This window comes from Corvus kubaryi, unplaced genomic scaffold, assembly GCF_017639235.1.
Source record: "Corvus kubaryi isolate FWS band 111438036 unplaced genomic scaffold, C.kubaryi_AGA036_p1.0 37385, whole genome shotgun sequence".
NCBI lineage: Eukaryota > Metazoa > Chordata > Aves > Passeriformes > Corvidae > Corvus > Corvus kubaryi.
Window position 1 is genome coordinate 1,880,221 of NW_024581127.1, and position 24,710 is coordinate 1,904,930.

General features: G+C 43.3%; 1 protein-coding gene across 2 annotated transcripts; it reads left to right on the forward strand.

Annotated features, from left to right (window-relative positions):
• The first annotated feature begins 4,391 nt into the window (after positions 1 to 4,391).
• On the forward strand, positions 4,392 to 21,719 carry VXN (vexin). 2 transcript variants are annotated; one of them, XM_042036408.1, is made up of 7 exons: positions 4,397 to 4,560; positions 7,497 to 7,552; positions 13,397 to 13,498; positions 13,529 to 13,544; positions 16,029 to 16,090; positions 17,753 to 17,838; positions 18,665 to 21,719. In XM_042036408.1, exons 1-7 carry the CDS (start codon positions 4,494 to 4,496, stop codon positions 18,849 to 18,851), a joined length of 576 nt encoding a protein of 191 aa, XP_041892342.1. In that variant the 5' UTR covers positions 4,397 to 4,493; the 3' UTR covers positions 18,852 to 21,719. The 2 variants fall into 2 exon arrangements, with proteins under 2 accessions (XP_041892340.1, XP_041892342.1); XM_042036406.1 differs by having other exon boundaries at positions 4,392 to 4,560; positions 13,397 to 13,544.
• Positions 21,720 to 24,710: the final 2,991 nt, after the last annotated feature.

Here is a 24,710-nt window from a genome sequence, read left to right on the forward strand (position 1 = left end):
TGGTTACCCAAGAGTAGGTTTTACTGCATATGGTGTGAGTATGCAGTTGCAATTGAAGCAAGAGGGTTACCACTGCCTAAATCCAGGAACCACAGGACAAGATTTGATTAATGTTCTTGTTTTCCCAAAACCAGTTATGTTTATAGCAGGAGAGAATAGTCCAAATAATCTTAAAATGTTTTAAAGGAAAAAATTGAAAGTGAAAGAACCCTATCCAAAAATCGTTGTGCTTTATCAGGGGAATAAAGACGTCACTGTCAATTAGCTTAAAATTAATAAATCAAGGACAAATGTAGTTAAAGATCAGCATCTTAATAAACTATTGTTGTCACAGCTCAGTTTGGACATATCGCTCCTTTGTTGACATTTTTAATGCTTTCTGTGGATTACCAGTGCATGACCAGTATACGAAAGCTTGTTAAGCCTCCACGTGCTCAACCTGGCCTTAGCTTTAATACTGGCTTAGTGCAATCCCTGCTGTTGGCACAACCTCTGCAGGCCTGGAACCTTGTGGTGCTGGGCATTGTGTTTCTACCTAATCATCATATGGACTTACTCAAGTGTGTTTTACAAGCTTAGGGCAAATTTGTGAATGCCCAATTATCTATATGTAACTTCTGTAAGAGAAGCCAACCAGGGGTTTTGTGGTTGGGGTTTTCTTGTTTGTTTTTTTTTTCCTTTTTTTCAGAATTCTGCAATATCTTTCTATAACTTTCCAGGTCTGGCTGGTATTTCCTTTCCTGGTTAGCAGAGAAGCCTGTGCACTCATCTTTTCAAACTGCACAGCTCTTGAATCTCTCTCTCCTGGTTCCCTGTAGAGAATTTAAAGCTCAAAATGTTTTTTGAATGCCTCAATCTTATTCCCATTCAGGAAAAGTCTGTTGCAGCAGCTTCTAGACAGATGCAAATTCACATGTTACTTTTGAAAATTCTTCACTTGTTCACAGACCTTTAAGCTGTGCGGTGGTACTTCAATTTTGAACTAATTTTGCTGTCTGCTACAAGTGTGAGGTGGAGTTACTAATAGTGTATCTGTCTCTCTATTCCTTTCATTCAGAGAAAAATAACAGATTATGTATGAGGAACTGACTTTATCGTTTGCTTTTATGGTTGGTTTTCAGTTATTTGTGGTTGTAATTCTGTGGCCCTAAACTGAAACAAAGCAATTTTCCTTCCACAAAAATTGCTGCTGGCATTGCATCATGCAGAAGTGGTTTAGGGTAGATGCCTGCAGTATGCATGTGCAGTTTTATCCCATCTTATTTTTAAATGGTTATCTGCACATCCCTCTGGTACCCAATCCTATTCCAAAAATACATGGGGTTTATCCTTATCATATTGCCCAGCTAACAGCAAGAAATAGGCTCAAGTGGCTCAGTACAGATTAGATTTGCCTCTTATGCAACAAGGTACAAGAGCCAGGGAGAAGCCAGAGACGTGCCTTGGGAAGAGCACTGTCTTCTGTGGGCCAGGGAATCCCTTGGCAATACCCCTTGCACATGTTGAGTACCAGGTTGCTTCCCACCAACTTCACTGGAAGAATACTGCATTGAAAAGGGATTCATTTGTTCACAGAGGCCAGGAAAAATAAGGTCTAGAGGTTTCTGATACTTATCTTAACTCAAAGTTTTAATTACAGTTTTTATAACCATGTTTTATTTTTTTTCATTTGATTCCTTTCAAGTTTACCAGCTCTGGCATACTTGGTAAACAGGACAAGCATCTACACTAGTTTCTTCCAAATATGTCCTAACAGATTCAGGCTTTGGAAAAAGCACCCTTGCCACCTCCTCAGAGATGTTTCACCAGTTTATGGGATTTTCTGCCATTTTTACAAGGTTTGATGCGACTTCTGCTGGTTTTTTTTTCCCTTTCAGCCTCAGCAAACATTTCTTCTCTCCACCTTTCCCTCCTTCCTACCCAAATTTCCAAGAATTAAATACCTTCCCTGTCCCAGACCTGCAGATAAGGTTAGATGGGTGTTTAGTCAGACAGCAGGTGTCTGTTCTCATGTCCTGAGTTCTCCTCCTCCTTCTCAGTTGTCCCTGTTCACATTTGGTAACCTTGTTCTGGCACCAGGAAATGTTTCAATCCTTCACTATCAACACCGAGAGTGGGTATTTGGTAAACTGCTGTATCACAGCCCCCAGGGAGGAATTTGGATTCCGCGTGTTCACTTGGGAGTCTCCGGTCAAAGACATGCCCCGGTGCAAAAACTTCTTAGGGTCTTCTCATGGCTACAGTGGCACTGTGGGAATTAAGTTAACAGCTTATTCTTCACCTTAGCAGAGAAGGAAAGGTTTGAGCTTGGTTTCTAGACATTTTATCTAGTTTGGGGAACAAAGAAATTATTCACAGAGTCAAAAACTGTTTGGTTTTCTGCTCCTACCACAGACTGGAATAGGGAGCTGGAGGGAAATACCATGTGAGACTGCCTGATGTGGCTCTGCAAGTTCCTAGGTTGAATATTGTGGAGTATTATGTCTGTCCTCCTGAGCCCTGTTCTTCTGTCTGAAAGTGATGTCAGTGCCTTTCATCAGCTCTCTGTGCAGTGATTTGTCCCCAGAGCATCCTGTGCCTTGTAAAGGTGTGTACCTGCCTTGTAATGCAGTGAATGCCAGGTGGTAACCAGCTCTAGAGTCTCGCTTCAGTTTCCACATCCCACCAACCCTCAAAGGATGAAGCACCCAATACTTGTTCTAATGTTAAAACCCCATCTATGATTTGAAAATATCTGTAGGTCATACCTAGAATTAGGAAAACAATGACTTAGGTCCAAAAGTGCCCCTCTTCTCATAGAACTCTGAATATCTGAAGCTGAAATAAAGGAGGGGTTAGATTTGTTATAGCTTTTTTTTTTTTTTTTAATCGACTATTCAGTGTTGGTCTTCATTATTTTTTTTTATCCTTTTGAAAGCTTTTAAAGCCTCCTGCATAACCGCCTCTGCCCCATTCAGGGCTGAATGGACGGTGCGCTGATCTTTTTCTCGGTGGGTAATGGATTTGGGTTGATTGCTTGACACAGGGACAATAGGGGGGTAAACAATTGCCTTCGCACCCGTGCAGCTCCCCATCTGTTGAGTGCGTGCGCCTTCAGAGGCAGCCGGGCAGGGACAGATGAATGCGCCAGCCGAGCCTGATGTTAATGACATCAGTCATACAAGCAGAACATGTGGCGCAATAAATCAAAAACTAATTGAACTTTTGGTTGATTATATTGCCGTCCCACTGCCTGCTTCAAGCACGGCGCGGCTTCCTGGGACAATGCCGCCAGCCCCGCAAAGGCTTTGCTGCCCCTGGACAGCAGGAGCCTGCCCTGGGAGGTGACAAGTGACAACAGCTTCTCTTCGCTCACTGCTTTCTTGAAACAGCGATACCTTCCACCCAACCAAAATGCTTCCAGGCTCAGGATGGCTATTTGACCAATATTTATTATTTCAAATAAGAAACGTTCATCAATATGACAGTGACAGCCCATGTTCACTGGCACTTTCCATCTGGGACTGTTGGTGGCAGACCTCTATAGAAGAGGACAGCACACGTGTTAATTAATTGTTTTTGTGTTAATTAGACAGACACGTGGTAGTAATGAAGGCTATTCATTAGACTGATATAATTTAATATCATTATTCACACTTGAAAGTGCTCCAACTACATCAGTTGCTGGAGCCTGCAAGCCAAAATTCTCTGTCTTGGGTGTCCATGGCAGCATTAAGTCACCAGAAGTTGAGGGGGATGATATTCATAGAGGTGGAAAGGAACAATTTCTGATGGGAGTATTAAGAAATGAAAAGCTTTGGCAAGAAAGCCCTTTATTGAAGTGCATAAATATGGGATTAGGCCCCAGAGCCATCTAGTCAGGAACCCACCTATGACTGACACCTTCCCTCCCTTTGCAACCACAGAAGTGTAGGGGGCATGGAGACCTATGCACATCTGCCTTTTGTAGACATCTGCTTTTGAAATTTTACTTTGAAATGCCCAGGATTCCAGTATTTGTTTATGAAATGAAAAGGTAAAGCACAAAATGCTTTTCTTAATACACATAGAATCATCTCCTCATTATATATAGGGACCAAATTTTTATGGTAAATGTTTTAAAGTACACATTTAACTGAACTTATTTCAAAAATCCTTGCAGTACTTCTGTAAACATTTGTTTGCCTATAGATTAGACTTTAATTATTAGCTCTCTATTGCAGAGGTTTCTTCACACTGGTAAAAGGAAATGTAAAATAAAATGCTCCTATCTGAGTAGAGGCTTAAGTAACAGCTAAATTAAATCTTTGTGTTAATATTATTCATCGAAAGGCAGATGGGAGCAGAAAATGTTGCAATGAAGAATATGGAATGAGATGAGATCACAGCATCAGTCTGTCCTTTGTAGATCTGGACAATGATCACAGAGCCAGATTGGATTAGTGAAACCTATTTACCAGAAGTTCAGAGCGGTTGCATGAAGCTGAAAGGCAGTCAGTAGGGAGAGGTGGAAAATGCACCAGATTTACAGCTGCAGCGATGAAAATTTAGAAGTTTTCACCACTGTGATTTCATCCAAATGTGAGTACATCAAAATCTAACAACTGCTACGGTGCTGTCTTTTAGAGGGATGGGATGATTAGCAACGGGGAAACGTTTGAAGTGAGCAGCTCATCTGTTCTGCCGTGCTGTGCTCTGCCTGCAGCCCAGCACTCACTGCTGCTTTCTCGAGCTAATCCATGCAGGTGCTTCAGTATTATGGGTCTGTAAAATCTTTGCTCTGGCAAAATTGGGAGATCTGGAATCGGTGTTGCTGTACCTATGAGGTAACTGCTAAAGTGACAGCTTGCAACTGTGTGGCTTTTCTGTGTAATAGAAAAGAGAATTAAGTTCTGCAAGCAGTTAGAAGTGGGTGAAGTGCATGAATGTTGAATTTAAGTCTGCTGGCTCAATAAGTGGAACATTTCCAAAGCCATGCCCTGGAAATGAATGCATGATTAACATTAATTGCTTCTAATGAAGAGTAAGAACCGGACAAAGCCCAGCCTGCATTTGATTGAACAAATTAGTTTAAACTCAATGGCTGCATATTTCAGCAACAAGAAAGCAGGGAAAAGCAGGGAAAACAAATTGTGGGGCCAAATCAGATCCTTACTTGCAAGCTGCGAGCATGAGCTCTCAGCTGCTTAATTTTGGAATATAAGTGGAAATGACAGAGTGAACCATTACTGTAATTGTATTTGTTGCCCGAAAGCCGGGCTGTACGTACAAACATCCCTTTACAGGCAAATCTACCTACATTCTCTTCCTTCTCCAGCTCTCTGCAGAAATTCGTGTTTGCAGGAGCATCCTCGCAGCTCCACTGTTTGCATTGCTGCCATTGTATTCCCATGCAAGTGGGTCACTTCTGGCTACCTCTGTGATTCACCCTTCTTTCAATGCCTATTCAAGTAATTGCATGTTTGCTGGTGCTGCGACTTCCCTTTCATGCCTTGCCTTCCTTCAGCCCCTGTAAGCCTTTTGCCATCGTTCTGGCAGATGACAGGCGATGAGGGACTGTGAATCATCTGTACTCTGAAAGTAGGTAAATTTATTACTCTTAGACACATTTATGTGTTGTTCGTTTTGCAACAGCCTGGGTAGCAGCTATAACAGCACAACAGCACTTGCTTCTGGTAGAAATCTCTAAAAACTGTACTCCTCACACTGTGTGGTAAAATACCTAAAGTACCAGAGAGACAAATAGATAATTCCTTGCATCACTAAACTTTCCTGCACTTGAGTGTTTTGCTTATGAGTAACTAGTTTAGTCCTCACACAGTGAAATTCCAGAAGTAAAGGTGATGGAAGCTGCTTCATAAACAACTTACAGCATATTCCTAGCTTTAAAAAACCCCAAACCACCTTCATTATGTTTGTCTGGCTTTCATCCCACACTCACCATGGTTTAAAATATAAAAAGTGTCCTGCAGGAGAAGACAGTAAGGATCCCTGAGGATACCACACCGTGCAGAACAGACCATAATCATACTGACAGCTTAGCACACTCTGGGCAGGCAAATAACTTACTTGTGATGAGTTCAGTGTGGAAGTGCCCTGTGCTGCAATGGGCTGCCCCAGGGGCCCTCCCATGTTCCTGTCCAGTTCCACTACAGCCACAGCACAGGCCAGAATGTCCTCTCTGGTGGGGTCCTAATGCTCGGTACTTAGATCCTCACTGGGGTGTGGAGGGGTGGCTGCTAGACACACACAGGCTCTCTAGGAAGAGTGACCTTGGTCTCGCTGCCAGCTCTGCTTGTAGCAGAGCCCTGGAAAGCCCAGTCACTTGTTATTCCTGCCATCTGAGGAGTTTGGCTGCGGTAACAAGCAGCCTTGGATGACCTCCAGCTGCTTCCACAGCTCCAAAACTCTGCAAACAGTAATACATAGCAGCGATAAGCACTGCGAGTCCTGGAGTTAAATGTATGCCAACAACGTCAAGGAAAGCTCACCTGGGGAGTAGGAGTCACCCATCATCCTATAACAAACCTTCCTGGCTCTTCAAAGCCTTTGGATTATACACAGAGCCTGAATAGGAAACCCCCATTCACGTGCCTTGCCCCCAGGGTCAGCCTTTAGAAACGGAGTTAATTCTCCACATTTGGCAGCTTTTTGCAAGCCTGTTTCTGTCACTGGCAGCTAAATCCTGCAGCTCCAGTAGCCTGAACACAAGGCAGGGTAAGAAATGATGAGAGGGAGAGCTGGGAGTATCACAGTCTTTCAGGCCAGTTTCAAGTCTAACTCAAACAACAAGAGTTTAAAGAGCCTTCACTTAGTCCAGTAAAACTGTCACCCAAAACCAATTGCTTCAGTCCAGACAAAAACTTGGCTTATGGACCTGGCATCCTGTGTGTCTATTGGCTAGTTGTTCTATGATTTTGGTGTCTTCATGGATCTAAGAAATAAAATTGAGAAACAGACTTTAAGCAAAATGTCCCAAGCTAAAGAACTGAATGGGTCAGTTTGAGGATTGAAAAAGAAAACTTTAGGCTTAGTGCAAATGTTGTGCTTTGGACATCATGCAGTAAAAGTGAAATAATGTCATGAGGGAGTTTGAGCTTATTGATAAAGCCTATAACTAGATAAAAATCATAATAGTCTCCAAGTTAATGTATACACTACTCATTTCCTACTGAAATATTGGCAGGTGGAAGGCCAGATCAAAACTGAGAAAGGAGAAAGAGTGTTCCTCCTGGAAGCCTATGGGAGAGGTGCAGAAACTGGGGATAGGCTGTTGCCCTGTGTCCACAGATGTCTGTATTGTAGCTAGACCATAGCTAGACCATAGCTAGAGCATGGTCTCTGAGACGACATCAAAGAAAACTTTATTTTGGATTGTTTCAGCTGGAATCTTCCTTAAACCCTTTCTTGTTCCCCCTCTCTCCACCATGCCCCCAGTGTGCTCCTACAGAGGACTTTTAGAGGCACTTGTCCACCTCCACAGCATCCTGACCATGTTCCTGTTCTTCTTTTTGCAGCATGTAGTCCTGCCCGAAGACGAGACAAAGCTACGCAGCACATCCTGACAAAGAGTGTAAGAAAAATCTCCTTTCCTCTCCCTATTTTTTTTAATTCTAGTTGGCTATGCTTACCCTTAAAAGTGCTGTGGGTAAATAGGAAGCAGATCCTTCAGGGTAAAGAAGTGCATCAGTGTCTGATGCAAGGAGTGGGCTGCAAAACAGAAAGGCGAGTTTCTGTAAAGCTGCAGTTTATTTACAGAAGCGCTTTGAAACAAAAAAAAATACAGTCTTGCCATGAAGAGCCAGTCAAAATGAACATAGTGGCTTATCAACACTGGCCATCTGAGGGAATCACAGACTTAATTCTTATCCATAGAGCCTTCACAATAATTCCAGAGAGACATGCAGGAATGAAAAGTAAACAAATCATATCAGTACACATGTTAATCAAGCAGCCAGTATCCTAGGGAATTCGGGAGAAAAACACTGTCATTTCGACCCAAAAGGTTGGCACTGAGCCATCCAGGGAGGAAGTTTGTCCCCTGGTCCCAGCAGTGCTTGCCTGCCCTTGCCTCAGCCCCAGTGCAGAGGGCACAGAGGAAGCTTTACCCACTCCCTGCAGGCGAGGCACCCCCAGATTCAAATAACCGAACATTTTTCATGCTCTGAGTAAATGTCTTGCAAGTTCGGGTGCTTTCACACATGGGTGTGAGGTTTCTTGCCTTCAGAGACAGTTTTCCCTCCTTAAATCTACTTGACCCGTTCACAACCGCTTCTACAATCCTTTTAGCTGATTTGCAGGAATGACAGTCTCTTCTGCATATCAAAGTACTTCTTACAAGTTTGGGACTCTTCTACCAAAGCATTTCTTCTCACCACAGACCTATCTCCTCTCTAGCACTTTGTTGAAGTATTTTGCTCCACGGTCTTTCCTTTTTCCATGCCCTTTCCTACTTCCCAGCTCCATCCTTATTTTTAGAGAGCCTTTTCTTTGTATTGCTGATTCCCTGATGTCCCCACAGAACTGTAAGTCCTCATTACCACACTTATCTGTGCACTGGAAAAAAAACTCACCACACTCACTCCCATCCCCTCTTTTGGTTATTAAAGCACATCACAGGATCCCAGTACATCACAGGACACCTGAAGTGGTCCCCAGGAAGAGTCAGTAACATGTCTGTCATTTTTTTGGGGTAGAAACTATGCATGTGTGTATTTTCCCAAATTGTGACGGTCTTGGTTTTATTGGTTTTGTCCCACAGCTCAGGCGGAGATTTCAAAATTACTCTTCATTCCAAATGAGGATGAGTCAGACTGCTGGAGTGTTACTCAAAATAAGACATTTTGAGATATCCCACTTTTATTTGTTAAACCTTTGGTGTATTTTGTTTTCCATGTAATATAAAAACAGCAGAAATTGACCAAACCAAAAGTGAACTATTCTGACTTGATGAAACAGAATGCTTAGATAATTCACCTCTTTTTTTTTTTTTTTTTTGACAAAATTTCTCATAGAACTATTCAGCTGAAAATTTTCAGCTGGCTTTCATCAAAATCAAGGGCAATTCTATGTCTGTTATCATGTTTCAAATCTCAGTAGATAGTTGTTTCTACTAAATGGAAGCATCTAATATTTAATTTGGATTGGATCAGCTGCTGTGGCAGCACTGTACTCGTAAAGGCCTAAGAAAATAAGATAAGAAAGTCCCTGTTTTGTTGCTGTATTTTAAGAGGATTGGGGTTTTTTTCCTTTGGGGTTTTCCTGACCCCAATTAAGGATGTCGTTTGATTGGCTCTTAGTCATGATGCAGGCAGCATCGCATTAGCAGTGGGAGCACCAAGCCTGAGGAATGGTCTGCAGCTCCAGCTACAAAAACAAGGATGGCTCTCAAACCAAAGTGACTGGCACAGTCACCTCTTAGACATTCCTCTTCTTCAGTGGGATGCAGCTGCTTACAGCTCACAAGTAAGCATTGAAATAAATTGCACATACTGGAATAGACGTGCCTGTGAGGAAGTTGTGATTGCCAATTTCTAGACCCACAGAAAAGTCTCAGAATGATTATTTATTTTTCACTTTTACATCTGCACCTGCAGTCAGAGCTGTAAAAATGCCTCAGCTGACATACAGTCTTCTGCTCTGGTGATTGTAGTGGATGCACAGCTTTAATCCTCAGCAAGGACAAAAATAGCAACTAACGTGGACATCTGCCAGACTTTTTTTTTTTTGCAGCAGAAATACTCAAGCAGTGTAGCATTAAGCAATTTAACATTCAAATTACTGACTGTGGGGGGTAACTTCCATCACATACAAGAACCCATCCCAAAAGCATGATAATGACTGCAGGAGGGTGACAGAAAGGCGGAAACACCTTTTATTTTAGCTGAGCATTTCACCAATATGTATATTTGCAGTTCCTATTGCCCTATTAAAAATTATTTCCAATGATAGTAGATCCTTCCCTTCTCTTCCCTTCTTCTTCTAGCCCCAAAATCCCTTGGGTAGAACTGTCTGGACACCAGTACCTGGCTACTTTGCAAGAAAGTAGAAAATACCCCTATGCATGCTAGAGCTGCCATATTAAAAATTAGCTCAGCATTAGGCCATCAAGAAGAACTTAACTCTACAAATCTGGATTTTTCTCCGCTAACACGCATTTTGTTGTCCAGACTCTAACTTTCAAAGTTTTATCCAAAGCCAGATATTTCATTGTCACCTTTTCTGGATGGTTGTTGGTTGGCAGTGGATTTTAAGTCCTGGATCAGGATGGTTGGAACAGGCTCTCTGCAACCATCCTGTGTCCTCCGTGCCCCTTCCCTCTTAACACAGCTAATTCTGACAGTAGGCATGCCAGGCCTCAATGCTCTCATGTGCATGGCAAAGTTTGCTGAGCTCTGGTTTCAGAGTCGGTGTCCTGCAAACAAACTGGGCCAGTCAAAGGATTTACAGGTTCTAAAAACAGTAGGTTTTTAGAGAGCAGTTTGCTAATTCCGCATAGTTCGGCTGACTCTGTCATTTGCACAGATTTATATCTCCTGGTATGTCTAGAAAAGAAAAGTGACTCCCAGTTGATCCTTCTGCCTTACCCTAGGTACCCTAGAGAAATGTCAGCTCCATTTTAGATCAAAACCAAGCTACAGCAGGTTTAGTTTCCTGACCTAGATAAGTCTTTACATATTACAGTAATGGGTGAGGTAGCCAAAGTCACTGTGAAATCTTGAATTAGGAGATAAGGAACTCCCAAGTGTGCTACAACCAAATGCGGCAAAGATGTTCACTGAAGATATGCTATTGTCATGGGTTATTGTCATTCTTTTAAATTTTGTGCCTGCTTTGCTTTCTCCTAATTCTTATCTCACATAAGGTAAATAAGTAAGTAATGAGTATTTTGGACCTAACCACTACAGTTATAGAGACTGCACTGTTGTCTCCAGCTGTAATGGAAAATGAAACTGTAACTTATTTATACAGATTCTACTGCTTGAAGGCATTTTGGCATTACTGACATCATATGTAACAAGGAATCTCAAAAACATAGACAATGTGCCTAAATAATTCTTGCTATTAATCAAAATAAAAATCCTACTTCTTTTCCCCAAGCCATATTTCATTCTGTGCAACATGTAGGCAGAATGTTAAGTTTCAAGTCCGTGGTGGTTTACACTGATCAAAAAAGCCACTTTCAGGGTTAGAGGTGACTGCAGCCAGCATGCTACTTACCAAAAATGCTCTTTCCATGACAATGCAAAATAAGTGACCTCAGGTGTCTCAGCAGCAGAGGTTTGATGACATTTTCTGTCACACACCAGCTAAGTGTGTCCAAGAGCACTGGGCATTTTTCCAGAGATGGTGGGAAAAGATGAGCTTTGTCACGTTCCTTGAAAGCTGGAAGAGCTCGGTTCACACGAGGCAGACTCCAAGGACTGTCATTAGAGACCCTTGCCAGCCACAGTCTCATCATATTAGTACTGAAGACAGGTGTCTCCACTGGTGTCACTGTGGTGAAGGGGGTGATGCCCTGGTAAGCAGCTTGCAAGGTTTGTGTGGTCAGGGCGTGTGTGGACACAAGAGCCTGCAGCCTACAAGGAGCTGCTGCAGAAGGATGGGGAGGTGCTGGACCTGGTCCAGGGGCAGCTGGAGGGAGCCAATGCCAACAGCTTAAGCAGCAACAGGAGGCGTCTCACAACCAGCATCACCCTCGTTTCAGAAACATTGGAGCAGTGCTGGGGCTTGGCTCTTTTGGCAGCTCCAGATTTGTGATCAGTAGAGCTGGGAGCCAGCTGCAGCCTCCTATGGCATCTGTTTGTCTTCAAGGACACCAGTAGTCCTTTTAACTTTAACTTAACACTGAGCATGTCTTTAGGTAGTTTACAGCACACAGAGTGTGTTAGGCTGTGTGTCAAAATCCACAGAAATAGGAGAAAAGTCCTGTTCAGCCTTGGATTAGGCTTTGGTTGCCTTACCTGCCTTTTCCAGAAGTATTTTTGCCTGTTGTTGGGCAGTTTCTGCTCCTCATCCTACTAGTCAGTAGGATTGAGGTAGTATAGCCTTCTCTAGACTCCTGAGGGTACATGGAGACAAAAGAGTTAAAAGTGGTCAGGTTGGGAATTTTCTTCTTTCCTGTTTTGGAAAACATGGGTTTGCATGTGGTTTTATGTCTGTGTAAAAAATCACCTACACAGAATATTGCAGATTAATGGCAAACTGAATTAAAACTTAATCAGAGGAAATGGACAATTTGGCGTGAGGGGACATACTTGAATAGGGTCTTGTTTTTATCTTGAGTGTGTGTTAGAAGGCAGAGCAATAGATAGAATTAAGGCTTTTTCTATGCCAGTAGTGGGCCGGTCAGTTGTTGGTCTCAGTCTTGAGACAAAATAACTATATTTATATCTAAAACATGTAGACAGCAACTACCACTCATCAGTTAGATGCAAGTAACTGCTTTTCTCATGATCTTCCAACACAAGTAAGTCTAATAGGAAATACTCTGAATAGTTGCCATCTGTCTTGTTTCCTTGCTGGTTTGGATCTTCACCCTGTTTAAGTGGTTCTCTGTATGACAGCAGCAAGTCTTTAAGGAAGGGTGGAAAACCACCAACAAAGTATGAAACACTCTTTCCGTGCTCTTGGAACTTTGATCTTCTTGAGAAAACTCTTTCCAGACCATCCTGCATAACAGTCCTGATGAATCCATTTCCTTGAGGTGCATCCCTGTTTTTTCAAATTCACATTAGCTCTGGCCTCCCCAGTTGCCTGTGACAGCACAGTGAGTGCCATGGCTTAGTGTCTTATTGATTAGAAAAGAACTTGATTTTTTTCATGCCTGTTTTCAAAGACTGTTGGAGATATGAGGGGGAGGGCTGGTGCTCAAAGTTGCAGCTGTCAGTGAGTTTTGTTTGAGTGAGCTAATGTTTGTGAAAATTAATCTCTAGGAGCCCAATTCCTCACTGCCTCGTATTCTCTGTAGTCATTTACTAGGTACAAAATGTAAGTTCAAAAGACAGGACAGACCATAAGGAAACAGCACTTTTAATTCACATTGCATAAGTTTGACTGGTTTTCCAAGATGTGATGCAATAAGAAATTAAATCTGAGTTATCTCGGAGGCATACCCTATACAGTACAGTTTGGAAAAGAGCAGGTTTCAGTCTCCTGAGGAGAATACAGAAAGGTGCAACTAAGTAGCTGGGTCCCAGAAAGACCCAGCAGGATTTTCCTATACCTCTATACAAAGCACAGAAGCTGGAGCCAAACAAAATCCCACAAATCCCTCAGTCCCCACCTGACAAAATCCCTTTTGGATGACAGTAAAGCAGTGGGAGGAACAAGCAGCCTTTCAGCTCCCCCATGACCTCGACAGACCACCTAATCCCCAGGGCCGGGTGTAATGGGGTGGTTTTCCTCTCCCCTGTAGGTGGTGGCCATATCGGAGCGCCAGCCCCAGCAGGGCGAGCTCCTGCAGGTGCTGTACGAGGCGAGGGGCGAGGAGGAGGCGCGGGGCGTGGGCTGCCTGCAGGGCGGGCAGCGGGGAGCCTGCCCCGCCAAGGGCACTGCCCAGCACGGTAAGTACAGGGAAAGGGCTTTATTCCTCCGTGCCTGGAGAACATTTTTAGATACTGCAGTCTTCCAGTTTGCAGAAAAGCAGGAACTTTATTACGTACCTGGAGGATAATTCCATGCTTAAAATACCCAGAGGAATTAGTGAGATAATGACCGTGGCATTGCTCAATTTATTCAGAGTCATAAACTCACTTTATGCAGAGTCATAAACACTCCCTGACAATACTTTAGAGATGATAAATTGTAAATTATTGAGTTTGCCTGAGTCATCTTATTGTATAAGATCCCTGTTCAGTTGCTTAGAATTAGCCAGAACATAATCATTTGGGATGAGATTTCAGATTCTGGATGTCAGCCACAGACCTGAATTTTTGGCAACCAATACTTGTTCAGCATATTTGTAAGAAACCATGAAGGAAAAATAGAGCTTGCCAATACAAAACCAAGGAGATGAGTAAACATAAACAGAGTGGTCATGCAGCTCCTCCAACACTGCTGTGTTATGTTTGGAAGACTGAAGCTGGAGCAGGGCTGTGTAGTTTCACATGGGATGGCCTTTTAATCAAAAATACCTTTTGCTCTCCTTTGCAATGTCACCCAGATGCAGGCAAGTCATATGCCTTTAAAGAAATCCCAATGGCATGTTTTTCCAAGAGAAACTGGACATTTAGGTGCTAAAAGGTACAAAATCTCTAAAGCAGGTCCATGAACATGCATGTTCCTCATATCGCCAGCCTGCAACCACACTGCACATAAGCCATCCCATTAAGAACACAGACCAGACAAGAGAGGGGCCTGGGAAACTGGGAAGGAAGGAACTGAGCCTGAGGCCATAAGGAAAGATCTCAAATAAGGACCAGAGCCAAGATGTGGCTGAAAAAAGAACTGGAGCTTCAGGACTGGAGCAGGGACAGGAGGAGGAGTGGCTGGGACTGGCTACAGGGTAAAGGACGGCAGGGAGCCAGAGAGACAGAAGGGAGGGACTGCTGGTCACTGCTGTTAGGGGAGATGAGAGGTAAAGGATGACAGAAAGGTGCCAACGAGAAAAGCTGTAGGAACCTAAAAAGAAGAGCAGAAAAGGGGAAAACAAGTTTCATAGGAGGAGAAAGGGAAATGAGTATGCAGAACTTAGAAACTAAGTTTAAATTAGAACAAAAAACAAACAAACAAACAAAAGATCACAGGTGAGGCCATTAGCATGTTTGTTGCTAGCATCAGAAATCCTGCACAAAGAGCAAAGCAGGACAGTCCATTCCAGCATGTGAGAGGGTACTTCTGGAAGTGGAATTCATACTGCATCCAGCCACCACTGTCCTGAGGGGAGCAACTACAAACCTGAAGCCATGAGGACTTTCTTTTGCTTAGATATTTTGCAAAAATTCGCTAAAACATTATCTAATAAGAGGGATGGGCTGAAGGGAAGAATCCGACAGTATAAGAGAAAAAGAAAACCAAACAAAAAGAAAAAATATGGGCATTAGCTGAAGCACTGATGCCTGGATCCACTTGCTGAATACTGTTAGTACCTAATACGCAAGATGAGAGGAGGTAATTGTATTAACTTTGATGTGAGGGATACAGTAAGGTACCTAATGGAATTACTGGAGGGAGGGTGGAGCAGGAAGCAAGAAGCTGGTTAGGATATTTATCATAGTCAAATATTGCCCCCAGAAGGAGAAGACAGTTCTGATTGCCAAGTCGTGCTGGAGACAGCACTATAAGCAGCACCCTGGCTGTTTCCATATTTCCTGTCATTATTTATATTCCTTTGGTGGGAGCAGTAGAGAGGTCCACACTCCCACAGCCAAATAGGAGCATTTGGCTGCAAGAAAAAAACTGGCATCCCTCACTCATTTATTTCTTTGGCACAGTGAGCAGGAATGTCAGTGAGTATTTATCCAGGGATAAGTTATTGGATGAGCAATTACTTGAAACTGAAGGGTAACCTTCAGAGTTGAGGACAGCAGAGAGAGATGTCACTCAGCCACAGGCAAAAAGGTGGAAATCCCTCCCTGTGACAGGGCAGACATAGCACACATCACTGCCTAGGTTAAAATAACTCTCCAGGGCAATCCAGAAAGGAGAGAATGATCTCCTAGGCAGGACAAACCTGCAGTGGGGGCTGAGGAGCAGCATTTGGGCTCTTTGCCTGTAGAGATACATGAGTGTTTACAGAGGAGGAAAGGGCTCCCACTTAGCTTGGTCTGCTAAGGGCAGTTTTGTCATCTCATTCGAAAAGTCCAGGAGCAAGCTGAGAGACTTTCCAGAATGACTTAAGTAATCCCACAATCACTTACTTTGACATCACAATAGATGATCATAGTAAAGAAAACTCTGCTCTTTTGGCTATAACCAAATCTGGTGGGACTATAACCTGTATCTGGGCTCTGTCCATGTCTGTGTTTTACTGCATGGAAGGAGGTTTTTCATACAAGCTGTGCCAATGGGATAATTGCAGATAATATCATGTTTCTTATGCTTTGCAGTGGGAATTACTGAACGAGAGTCATCCAAGTCCTATAATCACCTGTTGGACGGAAAATCCTTGGTAAGCAAATAGAGCAAGATCAACTACCAATGCATCTTAAAACCTTGTACCTGTCAGCATGTCCCACAGTAACAGCGTGTCAGTCTGTTGCAGTACCTGCAGATTTCACAGCCTTTGTTAAAGCTTGAAACATAATTTATGCCAGAGGATCCCTTAGCTGAGAGCAGAGGCATAGGACAGAGAGATGCCCCTCAGGGAGCAGGAAGAGTGGTGGGATGGAAACAGGCATGCTCCTCTTCTGGATACTCAGCCACCTGCAACAGCTGAGAGAAACTAGCCTCTTGTCTCTCAGGGAATTTCGCAAATTGGGAAAAAAAAAATTTCTCAAGTGGCACAAGCATCAAATAATTTGTACTCTCCAGTTCACCAACCTGACATGATAATCTCAAAAGTCAGAAACTTCAATAAAGAGTTGATGGGAAAATTATTGTACAAAACCCCAAAATGTGTTCTCTAATAGACAGAAAAAATACTTTGGTTAAAAATTACTCACCTTTACTAAAATGCTCTCCCTCCCTTCTTTGTCTTACAACCCCCCCTAATTTTCATAGTCCTTGCATTTAATAAAAATGAACTTTTTCAAAGAGAAAAAATTATTTTGAATAGTTTCTGGCCAACACCAGACCATGCTATCAAAACTTTATGGCTTCAGAGACTCTTTTGGATGTCTGAAGCATGCTTTCTAGCTGATAGCTGGGCTACACAAGAAAAATGACAGTACGATACTTAAGGATGGCTCAAACTAATGTTATTCAGTGTAATGAATCTAATCAAACCTACCAATAATTAACACAGTTAAATTTCAAAGGATGCTTGCGAAAGTGATTTCAAACGTCTCTAAGTCTTAGGATACTTGAAAAACACATCTAAATGTACCCAGTCTCAGATTAATCCAAGGAGAAATAGCCCTAGAAAGCTTAAGACCAGTTATGGTAGTGACAATAATATGAACATTTTTTTCAGGATTGCAGGTAGAATCAGTAAGTGTTCTTATTGCCTGAAATAATGAGATCACCTCAAAATTTTTGACTTTTTTTTCTGTTTCTGGGCAATTCACACTTTAATTTACCATCTTGGAGGATATGCTATTCTCAGAGACCTGTTTATGGGAAAACGTGGCTCAGTTCTGGTGGGCAATTTAGGATCAAATAAGACAAGGAGGAAGTGGGTGATCAGGCACTTGTGGGGCTGTGGCAGAACTGGAGCATAACCAGGGCACCCCATACCACAGAGCATCACCCAACAAACAGGGAAACATTTCTGAATGCCCAAGGAGCTGTGATGGCTGAGACATCTGCTTCCCAGGCAGCCGTAGAGGTGGAGACCTGCAAGAGACGGGCTGCTCAGTCTGCACAAAACCTCCCTGCCTCAGGAAGCTAAACATAAAAACTAGGGAATGAGAAGTTCGGCAAGCATCCCTTCTTTGACGGGAGGTGTAACTCTCGCTCAAGCAAGGCCTGTGCTGAGCTCAATGAGAACATTCACGTGAGCAACTGGTAGTTGTGTGGGTGAGAGTGGGGCAGTCAAATCCTTAACCTGCTTTCTCTTGTTAAGAGATTTATAGTATTTACTGGTTTTCTTAAAACTGCCTCTTTCCTCAGATGAACCGGTGTCCCTACTCATCAGTGGTATTTCCTAATGATGTGCTTTATCCTCCCACAGATTCCTCCATCTCCAGTTGCCCGTATCACAGTGAAAGCTGTGGCTGTCACAGGCTCGCCCACACGCAACCACGCTTCTGTGGAAGAGTAAGTCCCTTCCCACCCTCCAGCCATGCCTCTTACCTCTTGTTTCCCAAAGGCAGGGAGAGATTGGTAAAGGATATGCTGATTTTATTATCAGCCATGGCCATTTATACAGCTATCTCAGTGCCCATTACAGCTCTACTTTATCACTAGAAAAAAATCATCCTAATTCAAAATATAAGTATTTTTCCCCTAGGAAGTCTATAATATTTGCCCTAAAATGTAATTATAAAGTGTAATTAATTAAAAAAATATTATGTCTTTAAATCTGATTAAGGAACAGCTTGACCACAGTACAAATGCACTCATCAGCAGGGAGTTAACCCAGACATGGATCTGGGTGGGATTTGAGATGCCACCATTGTCTCCTGAGGGACAGTAACTAGCTCAATGTCACAGTGTCCTCGCACTCCATACACTCCTCTCAGCCAGTGGAGCTCACCAGTCCTGGGCACCGCCACATGGTCCCTGGAACTTTGGTGGAAGGGCCCAGCTCTCTCCTTGGGCAATCCCCCCGGTCCTTGTTGGGTGGCAATTGCTAGAGAGGATGCACTTAGAGTGGTCCCACTTGTAGTCCGTTCCCTTGTGTGAGTGTTCCCTCTGACACTGAGAGAACAAGGCCACCAAGCTGAGTGGTGGCAGCTGCAGCATCCAAGCCCCCAGACCCACAGAGCCTCTGCTCATTCCAGACTTACCAGTCCCAGGGATGGGCCAGGCATGGATACACCTTTCTAGCAGACAGCTCTTGGTTCTGAGTGCCCGGTCACCATCAGCAGGGAAGAAGGGCCGGGGAGAAGCCCTCTGTACACATCTGTGTTTTATTTGTTAGCCACAGGCAGCGCTGGAGGAAGACAACAGAGTATGACCTGGCCCTGCCTCCAGGAGCAGAAGCTTCCCTACCGCTGACAGGAGGCAACCTGTGCGGGACACCCAGCCTCCTGAGGAAGATGTGGATGAAGCACAAGAAGAAGTCAGAGTACCTGGGGGCAACAAACAGTGCCTTTGAGGCGGACTGATAAGGCTCAGCATCACTTGGAAAGGCAGAAGGTCCTTCAGCAGGACAAGGTGTTTTTAGGATCCATGAGGGAACAGATGCAGCACAGCTCATCCAGGAAAATTATATCCTCTTCTTACTTGATGCCATTGCCTCAGAACAGTGGGAGAAAGGCTAACTAAGGTAAAAATGGTGAACATGATACAGCTCAATGGCCTTTCCTTGTTGCATTACACTAAAATCCCAACTATCCCACTAGATTTACATCTTGACACAATGATGCGGAGACTACTGCTGACCCATTCACCATTTTCTATGTCCTGTCTGAATGAGCTCAGACTTGCACAAGAAAAGCCTGCCAAGAGGTTTGTGTATTCCTGCAAGGCAACAGGTTGATTACAGAGTGCCATTAAATCCCAGGGATCTACCACTGCTTGTCGTCTTTCCCCTCTCATATCATGAGATAAAAACCACACCTTGTGATATGCTTGGCTGAATGACACATGATAAACATCTTTTTTCCTTCAGTTTTGATGTTTCAAGTCAGGAGTAAAAGATGCAAAAATTCTAAAACAGTGGGCCAGAACTGAGCAAGTTTGCAAGCATATGTACCAAGTTTTGCTATATGACAAGTGATTTGTGTTTTAAGGTGTCCTGTCAGATCAAACTATGAGCAACAGGATAACCTCAAGGGATACTTTCTGCTGTAGAACCTGCTTTTAAGTGAAATGCTAGTCAGCAATTTACCCTTTACCCACGTGGCAGAGAATATCACATTAAGTGCACAAAATACTGGGAGGAAGGAAATTTGTAAATGGTGCAACTAGGTGACTAAGTGTGAGATATTTGCATGTAAGAGACCTGTGCTTATGAATAGATGGATTTAATGGAACTTGCTTTAAAAAAATTTCTCCTTTTTTTTTTTTTTTTTTTTTCCAATTTAGAAATTCCCGGTCAAGTCCCCTCCAGCTTTTCTCCCAAAAAAGAACAGAACAGTTTTACAAAAAAAGCTTTCACCACTGTTATGGACAATGTTATATTAGTCATGAGCAGTGCTTGCCTTCTGTAAGTGCTCTCCTAGTTATTAAAAAAACCACTGGTTTCCCTAAATACAGAACTTTACATTTAAAGTTGGAGGAGGCGTATCTCCTGTTGTTCATAGTATTGATGGCCTCTAATCTAACTGCCAGTGCACCAAAGCGTAAATTAAAAATAAAGGTCTTACTCTGTGACAGTAGCAGAGGGAAGGAGCTCCCATCTGAAACTTGCTTGCCTGCAGCCAGTGCAGTGAAATGCACTGAGATGCCATCACAGACAGTGCCATGATAGTGAGGGGCAGCTGGCCCTGGTCAGGGGTCACCAGCTCAGGAGTACCAAGGGACCACCTGAATGGGAGGGAAAGGCAGCCAGGTCTTCTGACTTTTGGTTGAGTGGGGTGGAGCAGCACACAGGAAAGGTTTGCAGCTTAACATCCTGAGCAACCAAAGTTCATGGAATGGGAAAACAAATAGAGAAGCCCAATAGCTTTTACACAGAATATGTCCCTGATGGCTCCAAGGAGGGCAGCAGGGAAAACCTGTTTAGGGCTGGACATGGTGGAAGTGGTAGTAGGATGGGGATGGAAGTTCTTACTTTAAAAGGTACTGTGGCTTTTCATACTGCTGGAGCCAGGTCAGTCCAGAGTCTGCCAAGGAGAGAGAAGCACTACACCTTCATGAAATACCTCTGTCAGCCCTCTCGCTCAGCCGTCCATCACTGCTTCAGTCACAGGCTCCTCCTTCAGAGGTGCTCAACTAGTCAGAGGACAACTTTGCACCTAGAAATCACACAGACTCTCCCTCCTCTTTACCAAAAGTAAAAGTCCTTCTCTGGTCCAGCAGCCAAACACTGGGATGATCTTCTCTCCTGCTTTTATTTCTTGCTCCTGGGAAAGAAGGAGAACAGAGTTCCTTGTGAACCACGTGCTGGCAGTGGTGACCTGGTATTGACCATGTGTTCTCTGCCCCGGCGTGCAAGAGCAGTGCCGACACCCACTGAATGCTGCACACCCGAACAGCACCAGAGCAGATTTCTCACAGGGACCCAACCCACCTTTAAATTAGAGCCTGCCACACTGACCCTGTGCAATGGTCTGAGCACCCTGACCCTGCCAACGCCAGGTCCTCTATGACTGAACCAAGTTGGAGCCGTGGTCAAGAGTTTCCTGAAACACCTTTTACAAATATCACCAACCACACTTCAGCCCCCTCCTCAGCCCATAGAAATCCTGTCAGAAACCCATATGTGTATTTTTACACATGTAGGTAAACCTAGTAAATTCAATGCTCCCTTGCATAGCAATACATACATTCAAAGAGTAGGGAGAACAGCAATCACTAGGTCCCTTTTTTGGTCCCATTTACTAAACAAAGCAAAAATAAGGATGATGGACAGACACTGGGAAAAGTCCATTTGCTGAATTAGGTGTAATTAAGAGAGTGAGCATTTGTGGTATCTGCCCTTGTAGCTATCATGGCCCATAAAGCACCCAAACACAGTCCAGGACAGCAAGAGTTTTGTCTGTTGAGAAAGTTGCATTGTTGTAGTAGTATTTAATTTGTTAATTAATAGCTTTAAGCAGTATGAGGATGGAGGTGGAGATGGTTAATATTTCTTCTTAATAATTGCTCTATCTTGATATGTGTATTTATATTTTTCTTATTTATTTAATTTATAAGTTGGATCTACAAGAGAAGGAGCCATTTACAAGAAGCATATTTAATTTCCTTGTATTCCAGGGACTGCTGTGGAGATTTTTTGTATTGTAGTAGATATTTATTTTATTGATTAAAAGTATGTTCTATTCTTAAAAAAAAAAAAAAAATAACAAAATAAACAAGTAGCATGTGGTAACAGACAGGTCTCAGACACTTAATAGTTTTTGGGAAGCATTTAGTGGAAAGTAAAGGAGTGCGCATGGTGCTGAAAAAAGGTGAACACCTGATAGCAAAGAACACAAACTTTGTTCTCCACAGCCTGAAAGTGTGTTTGTGAGCAGTTTCAGTATTGCACAGGTGGCAGAACCATTGTTTGTTATCAGATGTGCAGAGAAAAGCCCTGGCACTATCAGCAGTTAGAAATCAGGTTCACCTTTATACACCTGACTTCGAGCACATTCCAGACATGACACTTGTGTCACCTCACTCCCATCAAATAAGAGTGCCAAGAAAGAGACTCCTCAAAGGTAGTTAAGGCTCTGGTAGAGAACAAAACCAATTGCTCCTTGTCTTCATCCTACTAGTTGTCAACAAAGTCACTGAACTTACCTCAAACACAACCCTGCCTTTGGAGAGCCCCTGCTGAACCACAGCCCAACCGGAGCTGGATGGCACAGGACTGCAGGAGCCCAGCCTAGGCAAGATGACTCAGGACTGCAAGTGGAAAGACTTCAGGGTACAAGGAAAGAAAGCATATGGTGTTGGCATGGTGCACCAACTCTTCAGAGACTTCACAGCTCTCCATTAGAGGATGACTTGTTCCCTGCTTGCCACACTGCCCGTACTCACACAGGTCCAGTACAAAGTTGTCATGTTTCTGGTCCTTCCATTACAGACACCACCTATGTTTGGTATGAGCAGCTAGGGAATGTCCTCTCAGTGAGTGTCCACACCACAGGACTTGGCACAGATTTTTTTCCAGGACCTGGCCTCTGCTGGGAACTCATCTGTGAATAGCTGATCTTTAGCTGTGCATTAAAAATACCAGCATGAGTATGGAAGAGAATGTGGACATGCAATATATTTTCCAGATGAAGCTGTACAGAAAGCTGTGTTGGGTTTACTCCAGCACACCGTCAGAAAAATGTGAAATAGTGATTACAAAAATAAGTGAACTGTACCATTTTTCCACCAAAGCCAGAAGTTGTTAACTGTGCAGTCAAAAGCATCACCTCTGACACTACCAGACACAAGCCTGTTGTCATAATTTATAACATCTGCGAGAAGATGCATTTTTCAGACGTGTTTCATGTCAATTTATAATTTTCTGTTCCCCAGAACTAGAGACTGACTAGGGCACCAACCTGGCAGAAAGAGACTGCAGGATGACAGTCCATCCCACTTATAGTCATTTATAATTAATTTCCCACAAATAAAAAGGTTTCTAATTTCTCCTCACCATTTCAAAACCATCTTTGTGATAGAATTACTCACTAAAATATGCGTAATTACTTTGCATACCACTTTATTTAAATAAACTGTAGTGAATTTAGGCTAAGTTAATATATAAAATAATTTCTACTGATGCATAAAAAAAACCACCCCAGATATGCCACCCACCTTTCTTCCCCTTTTGCTCTCACCTTACAGGTCCTGTAGCAAACAGGGTTGCCAGAAGAGTCAGTCACAGACACATCACTGTTTGAGGGAATACCACACACTTTATACAGAAAGTATTTAAACTCAAACATTGGCATCAGCAGAATAATTTTACTTCTGTAAGTTACCCAGTCAGAAAAGTTGAAATATCAGAACTTACACAAAAATTGAAAAAAGTCAGATTTCTCAGATGAGATCCCTGCTAAAAATCTCTACAAACAATACAGATGTCGAATAGACCAATTATTTATGTGAAGTTTTTAAAATCCCAGCTTTAACACCGTAGATGATTCACAAGTGAGCAGCTCAACCCCAGACCTTCGAGGTGAGTAATGATGTTATTCTGGGTAGTCCCAATCTCCTCCTTATGAGTATATCATATACCTCCTATGAGTATATCATCAATGTACTGGTAAACTTTCACTCCCTCTTCTACTGGTATCTTTTCCAATTCTTTTCCCAGTGCATGGTGAGCTAAGGTGGGTGAATGCTTGTACCCCTGAGGAAGCCTAGTGAAGGTATATGGTTGCCTCAGTACACAAAGGCAAACTGATCTCGATCCCCGGGCTGCAATGGCACCATAAAAAACATGTCTTTAATATCAGTAGTGGTCATACCCCTGTTCCTGGATGGTCGCTGTGAGCTCACCGATGTTTGGTGCAGCTGCTCTTAAGGGGTCTGTGTCAGCACCGAGGTGGTGGTAGTCTACAGTTCATCTCCATTTGCCATTTGGCTTTTGAACTGGCCACACCAGGGAACTGAAAGCTGAGTGAGTGGGGATAACAATTTTCCAATTTTTCAAGTCCTTTAGGACTGGGGCAATTCCCTCCCAGGCCCCCAAGGGCAGCAGATAGAGTTTGACACTTGTTAGTTTTGAATGGGAAAGATTTGGGGCCATCTGCAACAGTCTAACTTGATGGTTGGTGGTTCCAAAGGACCACTGCTGCCCTAGATAGTCATGCCAAGTTCTCCCCTTCAAAAGATCCAGTCCCAGTTAGCTTGAAGGGAAGCCCCCTGTTGCCATGGTAACAGTTATGCTATCCTCTTCTCCCAGTAACATTAGACTAACTGCAGTGGTAGTTACTGGTTGTGACAGCCCTAACGCATTCACTGCAAGCAAGGGCTGTTTGGATGGGACAACTCCTCAAGTGATGGCATCTTGTTGAGTCAGGGCTGATATGTGAGCCCCAGCATCCACTAAAAATGTTAGTAATTGGTTTTTGGGTCAGGGAGCTACTGTCAATGGATGTCTCCACATCCATCTTCAGTGAGCTGTCCAACTTAAACTGAGCCACCACTCCCCCGCACACCTGAAGGGAGCAGAGCCTCTTGTTTCCCTATTTTGGTGTGTTTAGCACATGTTCTTCCCCGCCTAGGTTGAATAAAGGGGGTGCACTCAGGATCATACTACATTTCTCTGCCCTTGGTTTCTCAGACATTTTGTCCAGCCATTGTAATACCACCTCTTCTAACTTGCCCAGGGGAGACCATCCATTAGTTTTAGAGATTCCCTTCTGCCAACCTTG

Excerpts from the sequence above, each read along its gene's own strand:
- VXN (XM_042036406.1), top strand. The coding sequence starts at position 4,494 with ATGCACCAGATTTACAGCTGCAGCGATGAAAATTTAGAAGTTTTCACC. Across the intron at positions 4,561-7,496 it reads CACTGTGATTTCATCCAAAT|CATGTAGTCCTGCCCGAAGA; the intron begins GTGAGTACATCA and ends TTCTTTTTGCAG. Across the intron at positions 16,091-17,752 it reads TGTTGGACGGAAAATCCTTG|ATTCCTCCATCTCCAGTTGC; the intron begins GTAAGCAAATAG and ends ATCCTCCCACAG.